The sequence below is a fragment of the Phocoena phocoena genome, chromosome X (assembly GCF_963924675.1).
Source record: "Phocoena phocoena chromosome X, mPhoPho1.1, whole genome shotgun sequence".
Taxonomy (NCBI): domain Eukaryota; kingdom Metazoa; phylum Chordata; class Mammalia; order Artiodactyla; family Phocoenidae; genus Phocoena; species Phocoena phocoena.
Window position 1 is genome coordinate 20682710 of NC_089240.1, and position 20054 is coordinate 20702763.

The 20054-nt window shown below is 44.3% G+C and overlaps 1 protein-coding gene across 1 annotated transcript in view; it reads right to left on the bottom strand.

Moving 5' to 3' along the window:
- Positions 1 to 7137: 7137 nt before the first annotated feature.
- PCYT1B (phosphate cytidylyltransferase 1B, choline) overlaps positions 7138 to 20054 on the bottom strand; it is a 137941-nt gene continuing 125024 nt past the window's right edge. The window contains exon 8 of the mRNA XM_065900893.1: positions 7138 to 7648. Within this exon, the coding sequence (XP_065756965.1) occupies positions 7436 to 7648 (213 nt within the window). The 3' untranslated portion in view covers positions 7138 to 7435. The remainder of the gene's footprint in view (positions 7649 to 20054) is intronic.

A 20054-nucleotide genomic window follows, 5' to 3' on the forward strand; every position in this document is an offset into this window, starting at 1 on the left:
AAATGCAGATCAAAGGCAACCATGGAAAAATAAGTTACTCTAGAAAGGAGCATGGCATACCTTGATACCTGATGGCTGGAAGTGAGTCCCAGCTTAAACTGGCTGTGGTCAACCTCCAATGACCAGAAAAACAAAACCAAAAACAAACCAGGGGGAGCATAGGTAGGAAACAGATGCTGCCTGATAGCCAGAAACCGTATTCCTTGGCTTATTTCAGCAAGAATGTGTCCAGCGATCAAAGACTTTGGTTAGCTACCCTTTCACTTCTTGTCTTCTTGGTATAGCCAAATATGAATTGGAGGATATGTACAGAGAAGAGGGAGGGAGCTCTTAAACTTCCTTCTCTACCAGCCACGGCTCCATGTTCACGAGTTGAGGAGCCAACCCTTCCTTTCCTCATGGACCAATTAGCCTGTTCATTTGGGTCCAACATCTCCCATTGTACCTATCCCATGTTTCTCTTGTGGATGTCAAGACTCAAGAGAAACATTTAAGGGGTCCATCGCGAGTAGATGTAGGAATGTTAAAAAGAGGAACACGAATCTCTCTATCTGCATGAGGATTACTTCTCCTCAACTCTGTTAGGATCTGGAAAAAGGTTCAAGGGTTTATGACCATTGTCTTCAGTCATAGAATTATGGCCCCCCCAAAGATGTTCACGTCCCAGTCCTTAGAACCTGGGAATGTGTTTTATTACATGGCGAGAAGGAATTAAAGTTGCTGATGACCTTAAAATAGGGAGCGTGTCCTGGATTATCCTAGTGGGCCCAATGTCATCATAAGGGCCCTCATACGTAGAGGAGAGAGGCAGAAGGAGTGTCATAGTGATGTGATGTGAGGAAGATTGGACTGGCCATTGCCGGCTTTGAAGATGGAAGGGGGCCACGAGCTAAGGAATGCAGGCTAGAAAATGCAAGAAAATGGATTCTCCCCTGGAGCCTCCAGACAGGAATGCAGCCCTGCCAACACCTTAATTTTAGTCCAGTAAGACCCATTTTGGACGTCTGACCTCCAGAACTGTAAAATAACACACTGTGTTGTTTTAAGCCACTGGATTTGTTACAGCCATAGGAAACTAACACACACACCTCTTCAACTACTTTATTGTTAATCCCTGGGTGCCGGATATGGGAAAAAATGGAAAAAGAATCAATGACTCAGTTGTGTCAATGTCAGTTTGTATGGTCAGAGCAGTAAATGGCACCTTGCCAACATCTGTCCAGTGGCACGTGATTATCAGACAAGGAAGTCTGGTTATCGCCTCAAGCTACGTAATGAGTCATGTCCTGCCATGTGCATGGCAGAAGATGACAGGTTTTCTTTGAACTTGGAAATTTTAGAGCGACAAGTTCATTTGCAAGTATAAGAAGTTGAAAAGGTCCCCGTGGAAGAGGTAAAGTATCCCAGCTCTTTCAGGTATGGATTCATTAATTCTTTTAAAATGGAAGATGATGTATCAAATATTTTAGCTATGTCTAATCCCTCCATCAGAACTCAGCTTTGATGAATAGAGTACAGTAACCTGGCAGATTAATTCCTTTCCCTGCCCCCCAAGAAAGATAACAAAGGTAAGGAGAATAAAAATTGCTTACAGGAGACAAGTCAACCCTACTCTGAACATTTCTCCTCACGTTTCCCACATGTGGTCAACTGCAGCTGACATTCAACCAATGTGGTGGGTTTTTTTCTAGAATATAAGTTGTGGCAGTACAGGGCCTAATGTAAAGATCAATTTGCACCTGTTTATGCTCTTAATGATATTTCAGATTTTACTGGTTCTTTATTTTCAGGATTTTACTTGACGGTTTCTCGAAGAGTTGGATATACACTTGGTGCTAATGAACTGTCCCTCTTTGCCTGAAAAGCATCTCTGTAGGAGTCTTTTTATCTAATAGCCTCTGCTGAATACCTGGAGAAGTTGCTTGAACATTCAACTCCAATAAGCTGTGAGGACTTCAGTACAAGAGGAGTGTGTGTGTGTGTGTGTGTGTGTGTGTGTGTGTGTGTGTGTAAACATTTTTGATAGCATACCTTTTAATCCTAGGGGTTTGCTAACAAAGGCTCATTGTCTTTGGAGCAAATATCAGAGTTCTTAAACATGAGTTTTGTTATGCCTTAGAACTGCTTTTCCCTTCAGAACATTTCTGAGGTATCATGGAAAGTGAAGAAGAAACCTGTAACTGTGACTCTAAATACAGCCTGTCGAGAATGTGTTTGATCTGTATGGCAAAAGCCAAGTACTGTGGTCTGTGAACGATAGGAATTCAATTTTTAAATGAATTCCCTTGCTGCCTGCAGGCCTGGTTCTATTTCTTCTAGAATCTAGGCTGATGTTAGAACTGTTGTCGGTTCAAAGAGCTAAACCCCTCCAGATGGAGTTAATAGAAGCTCCTAAATTCGGCTAGTGGAGGGCCTGAGCACAATGCTCATGGAAGGCCAAGAACGTCAATCTGCCTTAATTGTTGACATTTGGAATCCTGATTGAGAGCCTCCACCCCCACCTATCTGCTTCCAGCTGACCAAAGGAGCTTTTCCCCACAGATGGAGAAGTGGTGGAAATGGCCACGCCCTAATGTTTAAGTCCAGGTGAAAAGTATGCCGCCAGGCAGCTAGATAAGAAGGGTGGGTGGAGCTCGAAAGCCTGCTGGAGGCTGCGGGCAGGAATGCGGCGCTGGTGCTGTCGGTTGTGGAGGTCCCAGGCCACGTCTCCAGCTTCCCAGTGACGGGTGAGCACTTCCTCGTGGTGGCTCAGTGACAGCATCGTAGCTGGAGAAGCTTAGGGACAACGCAGCCTGCCTCATAATTTCAGAGACTTTTACAGTCAAAGGAGACCTCAGAAACAATTTCCTTCAACCCCTTCGTTTTACAAAAGCAGACGCCGAGGTCTGAGAAGTGAAGTGGTTTGGCCGAGGTCAGAAAGCAAGTTGGCAGTGGAGCGTACAACTCAGGGTCCTGGCCGGGCTCCCTACGTGACCTCCCCTCCAGGTGAGTGCTCCCAAGCAGGCTTTTTTTTTTTAATTGAAGTCTAGTTGATTTACAATGTTGTGCTAATTTCTGCTGTACAGCAACGTGACTCGGTTATACACATATATACATTCCTTTTTGTATTTTTTCCATTATGGTTTACCCCAGGAGATTGGCTATAGTTCCCTATGCTATACAGTAGGACCTTGTTGTCGAATCCATGTACTAACCCCAAACTCCCAATGCATCCCTCCCTCACCCCGCCCCCCCCGCCTCCTTGGCAACCACAAGTCTGTTCTCTATGTCCATGAGTCTGTTTGTTTAGTAGATAGGTTCATTTGTGTCATAGTTTAGATTCCACATATCAGTGATATCATATGGTATTTGTCTTTCTGGCTGACTTCGTATAATCACTAGTTGCATCCATGTTGCTGCAAATGGCATTACTTCACATTTTTATGGCCGAGTAGTACTCCTTTGTATATATGTACCACATCTTCATCCACTCCTCTGCTGATGGACCTTTAGGTTGTTTCCACGTCAGGCGTGAGCCAGCTGGCAACTCCAGGCTTGGCCCCGCGCTGCATGGCACGCAGACCCATCATTCTGAAGGGCTGGGGCCCGGCCGGGCGGAGGCACGATAGTGGCCGCACCTGCACTCTTCCGTATTGCGCCAGAGCTCATAAGTAGGAACGCACAGCACCACACTTTTAAGAAACACAGTAAGCAAAGTGCAATTCTGCATCCCTTTATTTATAAACACGTTGGCAATGCCGTGTCCCGTTGGCGAGCAGGGGTGGGTCTGGAGCGGGGAGGGGCATGTGCAGGGGTAGGAGCGGGTTGGGGAGGGGTGGGGCTGATTCCGGAAGTTCGCGTTATTCAGCACCAGGGCAGATGCTTGGGCGTAAGGTCGGGCTTTAACCCAGACGAGTCGTCGTCTTGTCTCACGTGTACAGCATAGTCTTAAGTATGTATGATCTTATGGCTTTGTCCCGGGACACATTGCAGGGACACAACAAAAAACTCAAGTCTAGAGAGAAAGTAAAAGTTGCAAACGCCTCATGAGCTCATTGTGTTTTTTTAAAAAAGGACAAATCTGATGGCCAAGACTAGTGCTGAACGGATGCCTGAGGAACAGGGACATCTCTGCTCCCTTCGGGTTCATCTGATTCAGCTGAGTGTAGGTCGCCATCTCACAATCTCTCCCTGGGGCATGCCTGGGTGGTAAGTCCCGAAGATGGAGAGAACGAATCCATGCTCTTCCCGTCCCGCCCTCCAAGGATGGACTCTCAGTAACTCCAGCCTAAGGCATGGAGCAAGCTGGCCATCCCGCAGCTGTGTCTCTTCCCCGCACAGCAGGTCAGAAGGCAGACTTAGGTCTTGGGATCACTCCTCTTGGGGCTGGTTTCCTTTGCCTTTGTAAAGTCCTGGCCCACGGGAGTTGGCTTGCCAGAGACGGGCCATTCAATGTGACTGTGACATTACAGTTGCCCCATGTTTTTAGCTGGTGAACATTTGATTTCAGGGTCCCCAGGAGGAAGATGTGGCAGCTAATGGAGAAGGGCTGAAATGGGGAAGCTGGACGGGGTGGGGGGGACGGGAACCCACATCCTGCACAGGTACCCACTAACCTTGGGTGTCTGTGAAAGAAAGCCTGGCTCCTTTACCTGTTAGGGAGTGAGTGACACTTGTAAGGGAGCGGAAAGGAAGTACGCCCCCCCTCCTGCCCATCTTCATGTAACCTGCCTCCTTCCATGACCTAAACTGTTCTTCTCCAGCCCTCAGTCTGAAGCTTCCTTCCCTGTCTAGGGCAAAAGAACCTTTCCTTGCTTTTTGTCATTCCCGCTTACCTCTGCAAGCTTGCGTCACACTTTGTACGTCTCTCATTCCAGCCTTAACGCACTCTTGGCCATTACTGTTGAGTGGCCGGCCCAAACAAAGAGCCGCCCCATCTCCTCCCAAGCAGGAGAGGAGGGGCAGGGACAAACTGGTGGCCAGGAAGCATCAAAAGCTGGGTTGCAGAATCTCCTCATTCCTTCTCAGTAATCTCGTAGCCTTAGGGTGGGGAGGTATTGTTACAGGTCAGGAGGGGGACAGAGGGTGAGACCTAGAATCCACTTGTGGGTTGTTACGGGCCCATCCCTGGGATATCCCAGGCATTGGTCATTTCCCATAATTGGCCGCTAGGATGGCACTGAATCTGATGAGTTATATGAGCGGCACCTGTCAGTGTGGTGTGCGAGGCCTGCAAACTTAGAATCTGCCCGATACATCAATTCCAAGCTCTTTTTCCAGAGCAGGAATCAGGTAAAAATGGATTCATCTGCTCTGGGCCGTGGCAAAAGCCCATAAAAGGCCTTCCCAAGAGAGTTTCCCCTACAAAGGGAGGCGCTGAAACGGTTTGAGTGCGCAGATTTTCCTTAACCTACTTGCCTTTCTCCGGGTACCTCTTTCTCCTTTTCTCTTCCCTTGTTCTGACTGCCTTGCCTTCCCCAGTGGGCCTCCTCACCCTGTCACCGCTCAGGAGATGGTGGGCATACATGCCCAGTGTGCCCTGGGTACATGACGGGAGAGAGACCAAACGGGCACAGTGGAAGAACGGGGCCTTTGCCCCTCTCAGCAGAGCGGTGCTGTGGGCCTTGACGGCGACAAGTTTTCTTCGCACGCGCCACGCTCCCACCAGCTCTCTGCCCCGTGAGTGCTCGACACAGTTCGGGAGGAAGTGCCCAGACAAGGGGGTTCCCAGCCAGCTTAGCCTCACGGTTTTGCTTCCCAACAAACACCACTTATCTCCAGGTGGGTAGGGAGGTAGTTCAACCCCAACACGAGGGGGAAAGACATGCCACCTTCCTTCACTGGTTGCCCCACTTGTCACCCAGAAGGCTGTTTCCCAAGGTCTCTGAAAGGGAGAGTTTCTGTCACAAGAGATGCCGGGCTCTGTCCGCAAGTTGCTGTGTCGGGCCTCTGGCTTTACTGGGACAGCCGGGCAACGCCTCTTCTACCCAAGACTGCGGTTCTACATCTTGCCTCTACCTGCTCATTTCTACCTGTGCTTAGGGGACAGTAACTTCAGACAACTCAGCAGGCGTACTTAGTGTCTTCATCCCATTTGAAACCTAGGGCCGGGGAGGTGGGTAATTACAGGACTACCTGGGACGTCCAGATGCTGAGGTCCGGCTGAGGTTTCCACCTCGCTCGGCGAAACTATTCAGAGCCTTCCTCTGCCCAGGAAGATGACGGGAGGCTGTGAACACAACATGCTGATTGCGTGGCTGGGACATTTCTACGGGAATGCAGGATGAGCTTTTGACCAAGTGCCCAAGTCACAAGGGAACCAGGTAGTTCTTAAGACCAAGGGTTTCAGCAGGGTATTAGGGTGAGAGCAGTAGAGGGGGATAATGTAAAATGCCGCCACCATAGATGCATACTGCACACGGTACACACCCTGGATGGCGTATTGGGAGCATACATAGAACAGATACGTGCAGGTAGCACCCCCTATTGGTATACTATGTGGTTTGGTACATCAAACCGTTACTTGAGGTCTATGAAACTGTTAACTGGTCAGAAATGGGAAAAGCCATTCCATAATAGCATCCTTGAAGGAGAAGCTTCAGGAAACATCTACCATGTGCTAAACTTGGAGCCAAAGCAAAGCGGCTCCTTTATATACATATACATACACACATACATATATATATGTATGTATATATATGATCTGTTTCGTTGCATTTCCCACAGATTAAGGTAGTTTCTGGAAAACAAGTCAAACCAATGATGAAAGAGTACAACCAGGAGACATGACGCCTTAGGTGGCGTTCTCCTTGACGAAACTGTCCTTGGAATAAGAAGTTGAGGTTCACACTAGGTGACCTTTGATATACGTAGCCTAAAGCAAGGCTTGGTCTAGACGCCACGTTCCTGGAACTGGAAAGAACTGATGTGTTGCAACATCAGGTCTCGTGGCTAAACTGAGAAGGTTGGCATTTGTCTGTAGCTTGACTATTTCAGAAGCACTTTGCCACCTCTACTGGAAACAACTTTATTCTGGCAGAGCTTGGGTGGTAGGAGGCAACGTGCAGGGCCCTTAGGAGCTGGAAGTAGATTGAGGGAACAGCCGCTTCCACAGGTGGTGTACTTGGTGGGGGCCAGTGTAAGGACCAAAGCAGAAGGCACCCCACTCAGTGCAAGTCTCCCGGGGTGCTCCTCATCTTTCCTTAGCAAGGTTAAAGTAGAGTGGTTCTAGATGATGCTAAGAAGGTTTGTATAGGTTGTCCGGCGGGAAACCTCCATGCAGAGTCCAAGTCTTAGGCTGAGTGGAGACTGACGGAGAGCTGGTCTCAAGGCCTTCCCTTAGCAGAGCTCAGGGTCTCCTGGCTGAGCTGCAGCTCCCACACCACTCAGGCATCCCCCGTGCCCCCGCCCTACCCCCAGCCTGGGTGGCGTGGCTCTTGTTTTCTCCCAGCAGCCTTTACTTCTCATCTTCATCCCCCTCACTCATGCTGCTGATGGAGGCTGAGGCGGCTTTGGGTGAGGAGGGGGGTGAGGTTTTGTTCGGGAGCCACGAGAAGGTGGGCGACGGGGAGCGTGAAGGGGACCGGCTCCTGGTGGGGCTGCTCACAGGGCTCTGCTTCGGGGACAAGGCCTGCAGCATCCGGCTGCTTCTCTCCTGGAACATCTGCTTCTAGAGAGAGAAGGGAGAGAAGGCGTCTGTTAAAGGAGCCTTCTGAGGTGGTAGGGAAACAAACAAGGCAGGAAGGACAGCTGCTGCTCTAAATACCTGCACGCACAAACGCAGGTTCGCATGACAGCCCGTGTTCCCCAGACTATCTCTGGGGAGGGGCTGAGTGAGATTCTGGGGCAGGAAGATGCTGCCACATCAGATTATCCTCCCGGCTGGTTCTTGGGACTCATCCCTTCTTACCACCTTTTCCTCCATCTCTACATCGAACTGCTATCTGATGTGCCAGGCAAATGGCAATGTCCTCGGTACTTCGAAGTGCAGCAGGAAATAAAACAAATCCCTATCCTCGTGGATATGAGGGAGGAATCACACAATAAACAATATATGAGGTGTGTCAGATGGAACTACGGTCTGAGAGAAAACTACAACGAGAGAGGTTAGCAGATTGGGGTGTGGGCCGGGGAGACAGGTGGGCTGCAAAGGTCAGTAGGGTGCTCAGGGAAGGCCTCACTGAGAAGATGCTGTCTGAGCAGAGACCTGAAAGAGGTGAGGAGGGGACCACATGAATGGCAATCGGGGGGCGGGAAGCACGTTCCAGACAGAACTCCGAGAAGGGAGCATGCAGTGCACGTCCCAGGACAAGCAAGGAGACCCTGGGGGCTGGAGTGGAGTTACCCGGGTGAGGAGGGGCATGGGGGGAAGAAAAGGATAAAGTTGGTGGTCATATCGAAGCTGGGGCTTCAGTGACATGCGGGAAGATGGGGTGGAGATGGGTGGTGAGCCCGTGGGGCTGGATGAGGACTGGCTTTCCAAACAGAAGGTGCTAGGTAGACAGGGCTAAGCATAACTGCTTGGCCTGACTGGACCCCAAGTGCCTATAGGGTGACAGCAGTTGAGGCTGGGGCACCAGGAGGAGGATGGATTTCTCCTGAGGAGCCCCTGGAAGATTTTAATCAAGAGAAGGGTATGGTAAGATTGGTGATGTAGAAATACCTTTGGGTATGGGCAGAAAAGCAGAAAAAGAAACCATTAAAAAAAAAAGATTGATGTTTGGCCGTATAGAAAATTTAAAACGTCTGTACCTAAAAAAAAAAAAAAACAAACCACTATGAAATAAGGTACAAGGCAAATGAAAAAAAGGGGGAGGGCTTCCCTAGTGGCACAGTGGTTGAGAGTGTGCCTGCCGATGCAGGGGACACGGGTTCGTGCCCCGGTCCGGGAAGATCCCACATGCCGCGGAGTAGGCTGGGCCCGTGAGCCATGGCCGCTGAGCCTGCGCGTCCGGAGCCTGTGCTCCGCAACGGGAGAGGCCTCAACAGTGAGAGGCCCGCGTACTGCAAAAAAAAAAAAAAAAAAAAAAGGGGGGAGGGGGGAATTTTTGCAACATTTAAATACAAATAAAGCATTTTAGTATATAAACAGAGCTTAGAAACCAAAAAGAATATAACGACCATTTGGCAAATACAGGTAACTCACAAAAGACATAAATGAACTCTAAAAAATGTTTGGCATCACTAATAAACTAACGCAAAGTGATGTGAGATAGCTCTTTTAATATATCAGATTGCTAAAGATATTTTTCATCTTCCCAACCTTTTAAAAGTTTTTCCAGTTTTGAGATAGAATTGACATACAATTCAATTGTATGAACAACTGAACTTCTCTTTCTGGTTCTTAAACTATATACGTGTAAGGTGTACAGCATAATGATTTCACTTAAATCGTGAAATAATTACTACAATAAGGTTAGTTAACATCCATCATCTCATATGGATATAAATATTTTTTCCTTGTGATGAACACTCTTAGGATGTACTCTCAAAACCTGTATATATACCATACAGCAATGTTAACTATGGTGATCATGTTGTACATTACATGCCTAGTACTTACTTATAACTGGAAATTTGTACCTTTTGATCCCCTTCATGCAATTTCCCCTCCCCATACTCCCTACCTCTGGTAAACACAATCTGTCAGTGAAATCATACAGCATTTGTCTTTTTCTGACTTATTTCACTTGGCAAAATGCCCTCAAGGTCCATCCGTGTTATCACAAATGGTGGGATTTCCTCCTTTTATATGGATGAGTAATAATCCATTGTGTGTGTGTGTGTGTGTGTGTGTGTATAAACCACAACTTTGTCCATTCATCCATCGACAGACACTTAGGTTGTTTCCATGTCTTCACTATTACCAATAATGCTGCCATGAACACGGGTGCAGTTATCTCTTCAACACAGTGTTTTCATTTCCTTCAGATATAATAGTTGACCCTTGAACAATGGGGGGGTTATGGATGCTGACCCTCTGCTGTCGAAAAATCGGTGTAAAACATTGGAGTTGGGCCCTCGGCGTTCACAGTTCTATGTCTGTGGATTCAACCAACTGTAGATCATGTAGTACCTTAGTATTTAATACTGAAAACAATCCAAGTATAAGTGGACCCATGCAGTTCAAACCTGTTCAAGGGTCAACTGTATTCCCACAAGTGGAAATTCTGGATCATATTTTGAATTTTTTGAGGAACCTTCATAATGTTTCCATATTGGTTGTACCAGTTGACAGTCCCACCAACAGTGCACAAGCATTCCCTTTTCTCTACATACTTGCCAGCATTTGTTCTCTTGTCTTTTTATTGCTCACACTCTAACAGGTGTGAGATAATATCTCATTGTGGTTTCGATCTGCATTTCCCTATTGATTTAGTGATGTTGAACATCTTTTCATGTACTTGTTAACCATTGGTATATCTTCTTTGGAAAAATGTCTTTTCAGGTCCTTTGCCCATTTTTAAATTGGATTACTTGGCTTTTTTGCTACTCAACTCTATGAGATCTTTATATATTTTGGATGTTAATTCCTTAACAGATACATGGTTTGTAAATATTTTTTCCCTTTCCGTAGGCTGCCTTTTAATTTTGTAGGTGGTTTCTTTTGCCATGCAAAATTTTTCAGTTTGATGTAGTCTCATTTATTTTGTTGCTTGTGCCTTAGGTGTCATATCCAAAAAATCATTGCCAAGACCCATGTCAAGGAGTTTTGCTCTGATGTTTTCTACTGGGAATTTTATGGATTGTGATCTCACATTGAAATCCTTAATCTATTTCAAGTCAATTTTCGTGGGTGGTGTAAGATAGGGGTCTACTTTAATTCTTTTACATGTAAATGTCCAATTTTCTAGCACCATTTATTGAAGATACTGTCTTTTCTCTAGTGAGTATTTTTGGCTCCCTTGCATGGGTTTACTCCTGGGATCTCAATTCTGTTTTGTTGGTCTATGTGTCTGTTATTATGCCACTGTCATGCTGTTTTTTGTGTTTTTTTTGTTTTTGTTTTTTGCAGTATCGGGCCTCTCACTGTTGTGGCCTCTCCCATTGCGGAGCACAGGCTCTGGACGCGCAGGCTCAGCGGCCATGGCTCATGGGCCCAGCCGCTTCGCGGCATGTGGGATCTTCCCAGACCGGGGCAAGAACCCGTGTCCCCTGCATCAGCGGGCGGACTCTCGAACACTGCACCACCAGGGAAGCCCTGTCATGCTGTTTTGATTACTACAGCTTTATAGTATAGTTTGAAAGCAAGAAGTGTGATGCCTCCCACTTTGTTCTTCTTTCTCAAGATTGTTTTGGCTGTCCACACAGGGTCTTTTGTGCTTCCATATAAATTTTAGGACTTTTTTTCTATTTCTGAAAAAAAATGCCATTAGAATCTTGATGGGAATTGCATTGAATCTATAGATGACTTGGGATAGTATGGACATTTTAACAATCCTCTCAATCCATGAGCATGGGATATCTTTCCAGTTATTAGTGTCTTCTTGGATTTCTTTCTTCAGTGTCTTGTAGCTTTCAGTGCAGAGATCTTTCACCTCCTTGGTTAAATTAAGTATACTTTATTGTGTGTGTGTGGCACACGGGCCTCTCACTGTTGTGGCCTCTCCCACTGTGGAGCACAGGCTCCGGACACGCAGGCTCAGCGGCCATGGCTCACGGGCCCAGCCGCTCTGCGGCACGTGGGATCTTCCCAGACCGGGGCACGAACCCGTGTCCCCTGCATCGGCAGGCAGACTCTCAACCACTGCACCACCAGGGAAGCTCCAGTATTCTGTTCTTTTTGATGCTACTGTAAATGGGATAATTTAAGTCTCTTTTCCATATAATTCATTATCAGTGTACAGAAATGCTACTGATTTTGTATGTTAATTTTGTATCCTGCAACTTTACTGAATTGATTAGATCTAGCAGTTTACTGATGGAGTCTTTAGAATTTTCTACGTATAAAATCATGTCATATGCAAATAGAGACTATTTTACTTCTTCCTTTCCAATCCTAATGCCTTTTATATCTTTTTCTTGCCTGACTGCTCTGGCTAGGACTTTGAGTACTATGTTGAACAGGAGTGGTGAGAGTGGGCAGCCTTGCCTTGTTCCTGATTTTAGAGGACAAGTTTTTAACCTTTCACAATTGAGTATGATGTTAGCTGTGGGACTGTCATATATGGCCTTTATTATGTTGTGGTATATTCCTTCTATACCTAGTTTGTAGTTTTTAACAACTGTCATAAATAGTTGTTAAATTTTGTCAAATGCTTTTTCAGCATCTATAAGGATGATCATACGATTTTTTTCCTTTCATTCTATTAATTGATGCATCACATTGATGGATTTGTGTCTGAACTATCCTTGCATCTCGGGGATAAATCCCACTTGGTCATGGCGAAAGATCTTTTTAATGTGCTGCTGAATTCAGTTTGCTAGTATTTTACTGAGAATTTTTGTATCTATATTCCTAAGGGATATTGGCCTATGGTTTTCTTTTCTGAGAGTGTCCTTTTCTGGCTTTGGTATGAGGGTAATGCTGACCTTGTAAAACGAGTTTGGGAGTTTCCCACCTCCTCAGTATTTTCGGAAGAGTTTGAGAAGGATTGGCATTAATTCTTCTTCAAATGCTTGCTAAAATTCACCAGTGAAGCCATCTGGTCCTGGGCTTTTCTTCATTGGGAGATTTTTGATTAATGATTCAATCTCCTTAATACTAATTGGTCTGTCCAGATTTTCTCTTTCTTCCTGATTCAGTCTTGTTAGGTTGTATGTTTCTAAAAATGTGTCCATTTATTCTATTTTGTCCAGTTTGTTGGTGTATAAATTGTTCATAGTAGCCTCTTATAATCCTTTGTATTTCTGTGGTATCAGTGGTAATGTCTCCCTTTTCATTTATAATTTTGTTGATTTGAGTCCTCTCTCTTTGTTTCTTGGTGAGTCTAGCTAAAGGTCTGACAACCTTGTTTATCTTTTCCAAGGACTAACTCTTAGTTTTGTTAAAGTGTTGTTAACCTTTTCTATTGTCTTCCTATTCTCTATCTCATTTGTTTCTGCTCTAATCTTTATTTCCTTCCTTCTGCTAACTTTGGGCTCAGTTTGTTCTGCTCTTTCTGGTTCCTTAAGGTATAGAGTTACGTTATTTGAGACTTTTCTTATTTCTTAATGTAGGCATTTATTGCTATGAACTTCCCTCTTTGAATTGCTTTTGGTGCATGCCATAAGTTTTGGTATGTAGTATTTCCATTTTTCATTTGTCTCAAGATAAATTATTTCCCCTTTCATTTCTTCTTCGATGGGTCAGGAGAATATTATTTAATTTCCATGTATTTGTGAATTTTCTAGTTTTCTTCCTGTTACTGATTTCTAGTTTCATACCATTGTGGTCAGAGAAGATACTTGGTATGATTTCAATATTCTTAAATTTGCTTAGACTTGTTTTGTGGCCTAACATATGGTCTATTCTAAAAAATGTTCCATAAGCACTTAGGAGTGTATGTTCGGCTGTTATTGGATAGAATATCCTGTATATGTCTCTTAGGTTCAGTTGATCTATTGCGTTGTTCATATCCACTGTTTCTTTATTGATTCCCTGTGTGGATGATCTATCCATTGTTGAGAGTGGGGTATTAAAGTAGCCAACTATTATTGTATTGCTGTTTCTCAATTTAGGTCTGCTTTATATATTTGGGTGCTCCAACGTTGGATGCATAAATATCTACAATTATTATATCTTCTTGATGGATTGACCCCTTTATCATTATATGTTGACATTCTTTGTCTCTTTGTACTATTTTTACTATAAAGTCTATTTTGTCTCATGTAAGTACACCTACCCCTGACTTCTTAAAACATACCATTTGCTTGGATTATCTTTTTCCACCCCTTTCTTTTTTTTCTGTTTGTTTTTTAAAATTTTATTTATTTTTAAATTTTTAAATTTAATTTAATTTTTTTATACAGCAGGTTCTTATTAGTTATCTATTTTATACATATTAGTGTATACATGTCAATCCCAATCTCCCAGTTCATCCCACCACCACCACCACCCCTGCCACTTTCCCCCCTTGGTGTCCCTACATTTGTTCTCTACATCTGTGTCTCTATTTCTGCCCTGCAGACCGGTTCATCTGTACCATTTTTCTAGGTTCCACATATATGCGTTAATATACGATATTTGTTTTTCTCTTTCTGACTGACTTCACTCTGTATGACCGTCTCCAGATCCATCCACGTCTCTACAAATGACCCAATTTCTTTCCTTTTTATAGCTGAGTAATATTCCATGGTATATACGTACCACATCTTCTTTATCCATTACGTCTGTCGATGGGCACTTAGACTGCTTCCATGACATGGCTATTGTAAATAGTGCTGCAATGAACATTGGGGTGCATGTGTCGTTTTGAATTATGGTTTTCTCTGGGTATATGCCCAGTAGTGGGATTGCTGGGTCATATGTAATTCTATTTTCAGTTTTTTAAGGAACGTCCATACTGTTGTCCATATTGGCTAGATCAATTTACATTCCCATCAACAGTGCAAGAGGGTTCCCTTTTCTCCACACCCTCTCTAGCATTTATTGCTTGTAGATTTTCTGATGATGCCCATTCTAACTGGTGTGAGGTGATATCTCATTGTAGTTTTGATTTGCGGTTCTCTAATAATTAGTGATGTTGAGCAGCTTTTCATGTGCTTCTTGGCCATCCGTATGTCTTCTTTGGAGAAATGTCTATTTAGGTCTTCTGCCCATTTTTGGATTGGGTTGTTTGTTTTTTTAATATTGAGCTCCACTCCTTTATTTTCAGTCTGTGTGTGTCTTTAAGGTTAAAGTGAACCTCTCGTGGGCAACATATTGTCGGATCTTGTTTTTTTTTTTAACCATTTAGCCATTCTGTATCTTTTGATTGCAGAATCTAGTCCATTTATGTTAAAAGTAATTATTGATAGGGAAGGACTTATTATTGCCATTGTGTTAATTGTTTTCTGGCTGTTTTGTAGTTCCTCTGTTCCTTGTTTCATATTTTGCTGTGTTTTTTGTGTGTGTTTTGATGTCTTTTGGTATCAGTATGCTTTGACAACTTTATCATGTTCTTTTGTGTAAATACTACAGGTTTTTGCCTTATCATTACCATGAGGCTTACATAGACTATGTTAAAATAATAACACACTATTTTAAACTGATAATGACTTAAGTTCAATAGACTTCCTAAACTTTACTTTTGCTTGTCCTCTCCCTCACATTTTAGGTTATTGTTGCTGGACAGTTGATATATTATTAAATATTGTGTAACCAATATCAAATTATTGTAGTCATGGTTATTTTTACTATGTTTTCTAACTTTTTAAAGTATTATTTATTTATTTATTTATGGCTTCATTGGGTCTTCATTGCTGTGTGCAGGCTTTCTCTAGTTGTGGCGACTGGGGTCTACTCTTTGTTGTGGTGTGCAGGCTTCTCATTGCAGTGGCTTCTCGTTGCAGAGCAGGGGCTCTAGGCATGCGGGCCTCAGTAGCTGTGACACACGGCCTCAGTAGTTGTGGCTCACAGTCTCTAGAGTACAGGCTCTATAGTTTGGTGCACAGGCATGTGGGATCTTCCCAGACCAGGGATCAAACCCGTGTCCCCTGCATTGGCAGGCGGATTCTCAACCACTGCACCAGCAGGGAAGTCCTGTTTTCTAACCTTTAACGTACAGTTATGTGAATTATGTACCACTGTTACATTATAGAATCTAACTTTGACTATATAATTACCATTACCAGTGAGTTTTATGCTACCTTCTTATGTTTTATGATGTTATTTAGTGTCCTTTTACTCAAAGAACTCCCTTTAGCCTTTCTTGTAAGGCAGATCTAGTGGTGATAAACTCCCTCAGGTTTTGTTTCTTCAGGAATACCTTTATCTCTCCTTCATTTCTGAAGGATAGCTTTGCCAGGCATAGAATTCTTGGTTGATGGTTTTTTTCAAAAATTTGAATATACCGTTCCATTCTCTCCTGACATCAGACGTTTCTGTTGAGAAATCTACCAGAAGTCTTATGAGGGTTCCAGTGTTTGTAATTTCTCTTTTCTCTTGCTGCTTTCAAAATTCTTTGTCTTTGACTTTTGACAATTTAATTATAATCTCAGTGTAGCCCTACTCAGGTTTTAACCTATTTGGTGTCCTTTGTGCCTTATGGATCTGGATGTCCCTTTCTCTCCCAAGTTATGGGAAGTTTTCAGCCATTATTGATTTAAATAATACACTTTGTCTCTTTATCTTCTCCTTCTGGAATTCCCATAATGCACATACTGTTTCTTTTGATTGTGTCCTGTAATTCCCATAGATTTTATTCACTCTTCTTCATTGTTCTTTTCTTTTTCCTCCTGACTGGATAGTTTCTTGACTTCTAGGTTTCTTGTGCCTGGTAGAGTCTGCTTTTGAAGCTCATTGTTGAGTTCTTCAGTCATCGTACTTTTCAGCTCTAGGGTTTCTGTTTGGGGTTTTTTTTTTTTTTTTTTTTTGATGGTTCCTATTTCTTTGAGTTTCTCATTTTGTTCATGTATGGTTTTCCTAATTGTGTGGTCTCTGTGTGCTTGTAGTTCACTAAACTTCTTTAGGAGGATTATTCTGAATTCTTTGTCTGAAAGTTCAGAGATGTCCGTTTATTTAGGGTCAGTAGGTGGAGCTTTATTAGTTTCCTTTGCTGTCATATTAACCATATTTTTCATGATCCTTGATTTCTTACATTGGTATATGCACATTTGAGTAAGTGGTCTTCTCTTCCAGACTTTACATGTGTACTTCGGCAGAGAGAGACAGTCAGCTCACTTTGGGTTTCTGGATGTGTTTGCTGGTAACATCCTTGGGCAGGAATGGTTTGCTATCAGGGTTTATTTTGGGGTGAGGCCACTGCCCAAGTTCTGAGGTGACGGGGCAGGGAGGGCTTGCTGCTGCCTGAGAACAGTTGGATAGGACTGCTGATTTGGTTCCCTGCACAAGTGAGGCTGTAGCTTGGGCTCCACAGCTTCCTGGGTTTTCTGGTCAGGATAACTAGATGGTCATGACTGGGTACTATACTCACCGGTAGGTGAGGCCATGAATCACCCTCTCTTCCCTGGTAGGTCAGCAGAATAGGCTCCAGGGCCTGTACGGCTTGTTGTCTGGGGACCTGAGTCAGGCAAGAGTGTGTACTGAATTCCCTGGCCAGACAGGGAAACCAGTTTTGCTCTCTGTTCAAGTGCCACTGTACACAGGGTTGTTGGATGAGCTAGGCAGCTTCCCGTGTGCTCTAGTTAGATTCTGTGGTCGGGTGGGCTGGGCCGCAAGGCGTATTCAGCAACGAGTGGGGCTGTGAATTAGGTTCCCTTCCTGGGCACGGTGGGAGAACTAATTCCAAGGCCAGAAAGGCTCTTTGTTGGTGGTCTTGATTCAAGCTGACCTGCACCCTAAGTTCCGTAGCTGAACACAGCCACTGGCTTTGCTCTGCCGTCTGTGAGCTCTGCCTGCCAGACTCTGTGCTCAAGTATTGCTGGGCTATGCAGCTTCCCAGGTGTTCTGGCAAGGCTTTCTAGTTGGGTGGGGCTGGGAGCTTCACTCAGCAGTCAGTGGGGGTTAAAACTCAGCTCCCCTGCATGCATGGGGACAGACCGGGCTCCAAGGCCAAAAATCTTTGTTTGAGGACCCAAATCAGACAGACTCGGACTCCACTGAGTTCCCAGGTCAGATGGTGCCAATGACTCGACTCTGCAGATGGACAAAGTGGCTGGCTGGGGCTACTACTTGGGCACTGCACATAGGAACTTGGTCCGCCAAGATCAGAGTGCTGGTTGTGGCATGATGAGATTCTCAGTGGTCAAGTCCTTCAGATTCCTCTGCAGTCACCATGGGGTAAGACCAGAGATGGTCTCGCAAGAAAGAACCCACAGTGCTGGGAGAGCTGGATGTCCATCTGGGCCTCTTTCGCCACTGGAGGAACCAGAGGCTCGGGGGAGATTTCTCCACGGTGCCATGCCGGCCTAGGGGAGGGGCAGTACGGTGAGCACATAGCGGCTCCTCTTACCCTTCTAATGCCACCTGTCTTGGTCTCTGTGGTGCAGGGCGTGCTTCAGCCTCACCCAAGTGTTCTAGGATTCTCTCAGTGGTGTCTTCTCTGTGAATAGTTCTCTTGTGAGGGAGAACAAAGTCAGGAATGACCTATGTTGCCATCTTGATGTCACTCCGCCAAGATTTTTTTTTAATTGGTAATGGCCAGTGTTGGTGAGGGCTCAGGAAAAAGACTACACTCCTGTTACTGCTGGTGGAAGGGTAAAATAGTAGTGCCGTTCGGAGGGGTAATTGGGCAAATAGGCACAAAAACTTTTTTTCCTGAGGAGACGGTCAGAGATGTAAATTTGTGTACATGGACATTCATTGCAGTGTCAACAGACAAAACGTCAAACTCCCTAAACAGGTTAGAGAGATCTTGCACAACTCTGAGATTATACACTAAGCAGCTGATGAAAATCAAGTCCTTAAAGAATATTCAGTAATGTGAGAAAATGTTCATGAGCTATTGCAAAGTAAAAATGATTTTAGAATAGAAAAATATATACATGTAGCAAGGAAATATATACATGTAGATGGAAAAAAGATGGGGGCAATACCTGCCAAATATTAGCAGTGACTACTCTGGGTGATGAGGCTAGAGGTGATTCTTAGTTTCTTTTATTATTTTCTTTACTTTCTAATAGTTCTACAATGAACACCCTATTTTTACCATCAAAAAAAAGATACGGTAGGAAGAAAGAAAGATAATTGAGGCAAGGAGATTAGGCCAAAGGGCATTGCAATAATGTCACAGGTAAGAAAATATTAAGGCCTCAGGCGCAACATCAATTCCCCCGCAGTCATTTTCCCTTTTTAAGTTGTAGCCTGTTACTTTTCAGGAGCTCAAATCTCCTCTAGCAGATACAAGAGAGATGACTTGCTGATCACTGAGATCCTTTCCAGATTTAAAACTCCATAATTCTACGAATACACCGATTATTCATCTTCCATTAAAGGCATTGATAATTCTGCCAGAAGACATCCAAACCCCTCAAAATCAAACAGAACCAAATGCTGTAGTACAACAGCATTAATTTAGATTAAGCCCATTTATGAGACAAAATCAAATGCCAAAAGGATAGGGTGGCCTATTATTAACGGCAACATGAAAAAAATATCCTTGAACTTCTAACAGGCATTTCTGTTTTTAAATTTTTTTAAATTTATTTTTGGCTGCGTTGGTCTTCGTTGCTGCGCGCGGGCTTTCTCTAGTTGCGGCGAGCAGGGGCTGCTCTTCGTTGCGGTGCGCGGGCTTCTCATTGTGGTGGCTTCTCATGTTGTGGAGCACGGGCTCTAGGCGTGTGGGCTTCAGTAGTTGTGGCACATGGGTCAGTAGTTGTGGCTCGCGGGCTCTAGAAAGCAGGCTCAGTAGTTGTGGCGCATGGGCTTAGTTGCTCCTCGGCATGTGGGATCTTCCCGGACCAGGGCTCGAACTCGTGTCCCTGGCATAGGCAGGCGGATTCTCAACCACTGTACCACCAGGGAAGCCCCTAGCAGGCATTTTAAAATATGTGTTTTTATTACTGTAATCTTTAAGTATATTTTTAGTGGCAGCCACTAGCCCTCCTGCTGTTAATGGATTGTCAGCATTTCCATTAGAAGCCCACTTTCTAAGGAATCTCCAACTTGTCAACTACAGTTTGACTCAAGCTCATAACTGAATATTCTGCCTAAGGGGATGAAATCATTTGAACCCTTAATGATAAACAGTGGTGTCACACTTCATAAAATGCAGTATCCAGGCAAAACAGCTATGGGTCTTGATTTGCAAGCTCTCTGATCTGTTTCTGGTACATTTTGAAGGGTGGTTCCCCTGTGAAGGAGCTGAACTGAATCAGGTCAGGAGACAGTTTGTAATGAGCTTCCTGGGAAGAAAAGCACTTTAGAAATATAACAAATAATGAAGACCGTGGCATGGCATTTTCAAAGAGACAAGACTGAATTTAAATTCAGTCTTTTGCTGTATTAAGAGGTTTCCATTTATAAAGTTTTCTCCCAAGAAAATAATCCCATTTAT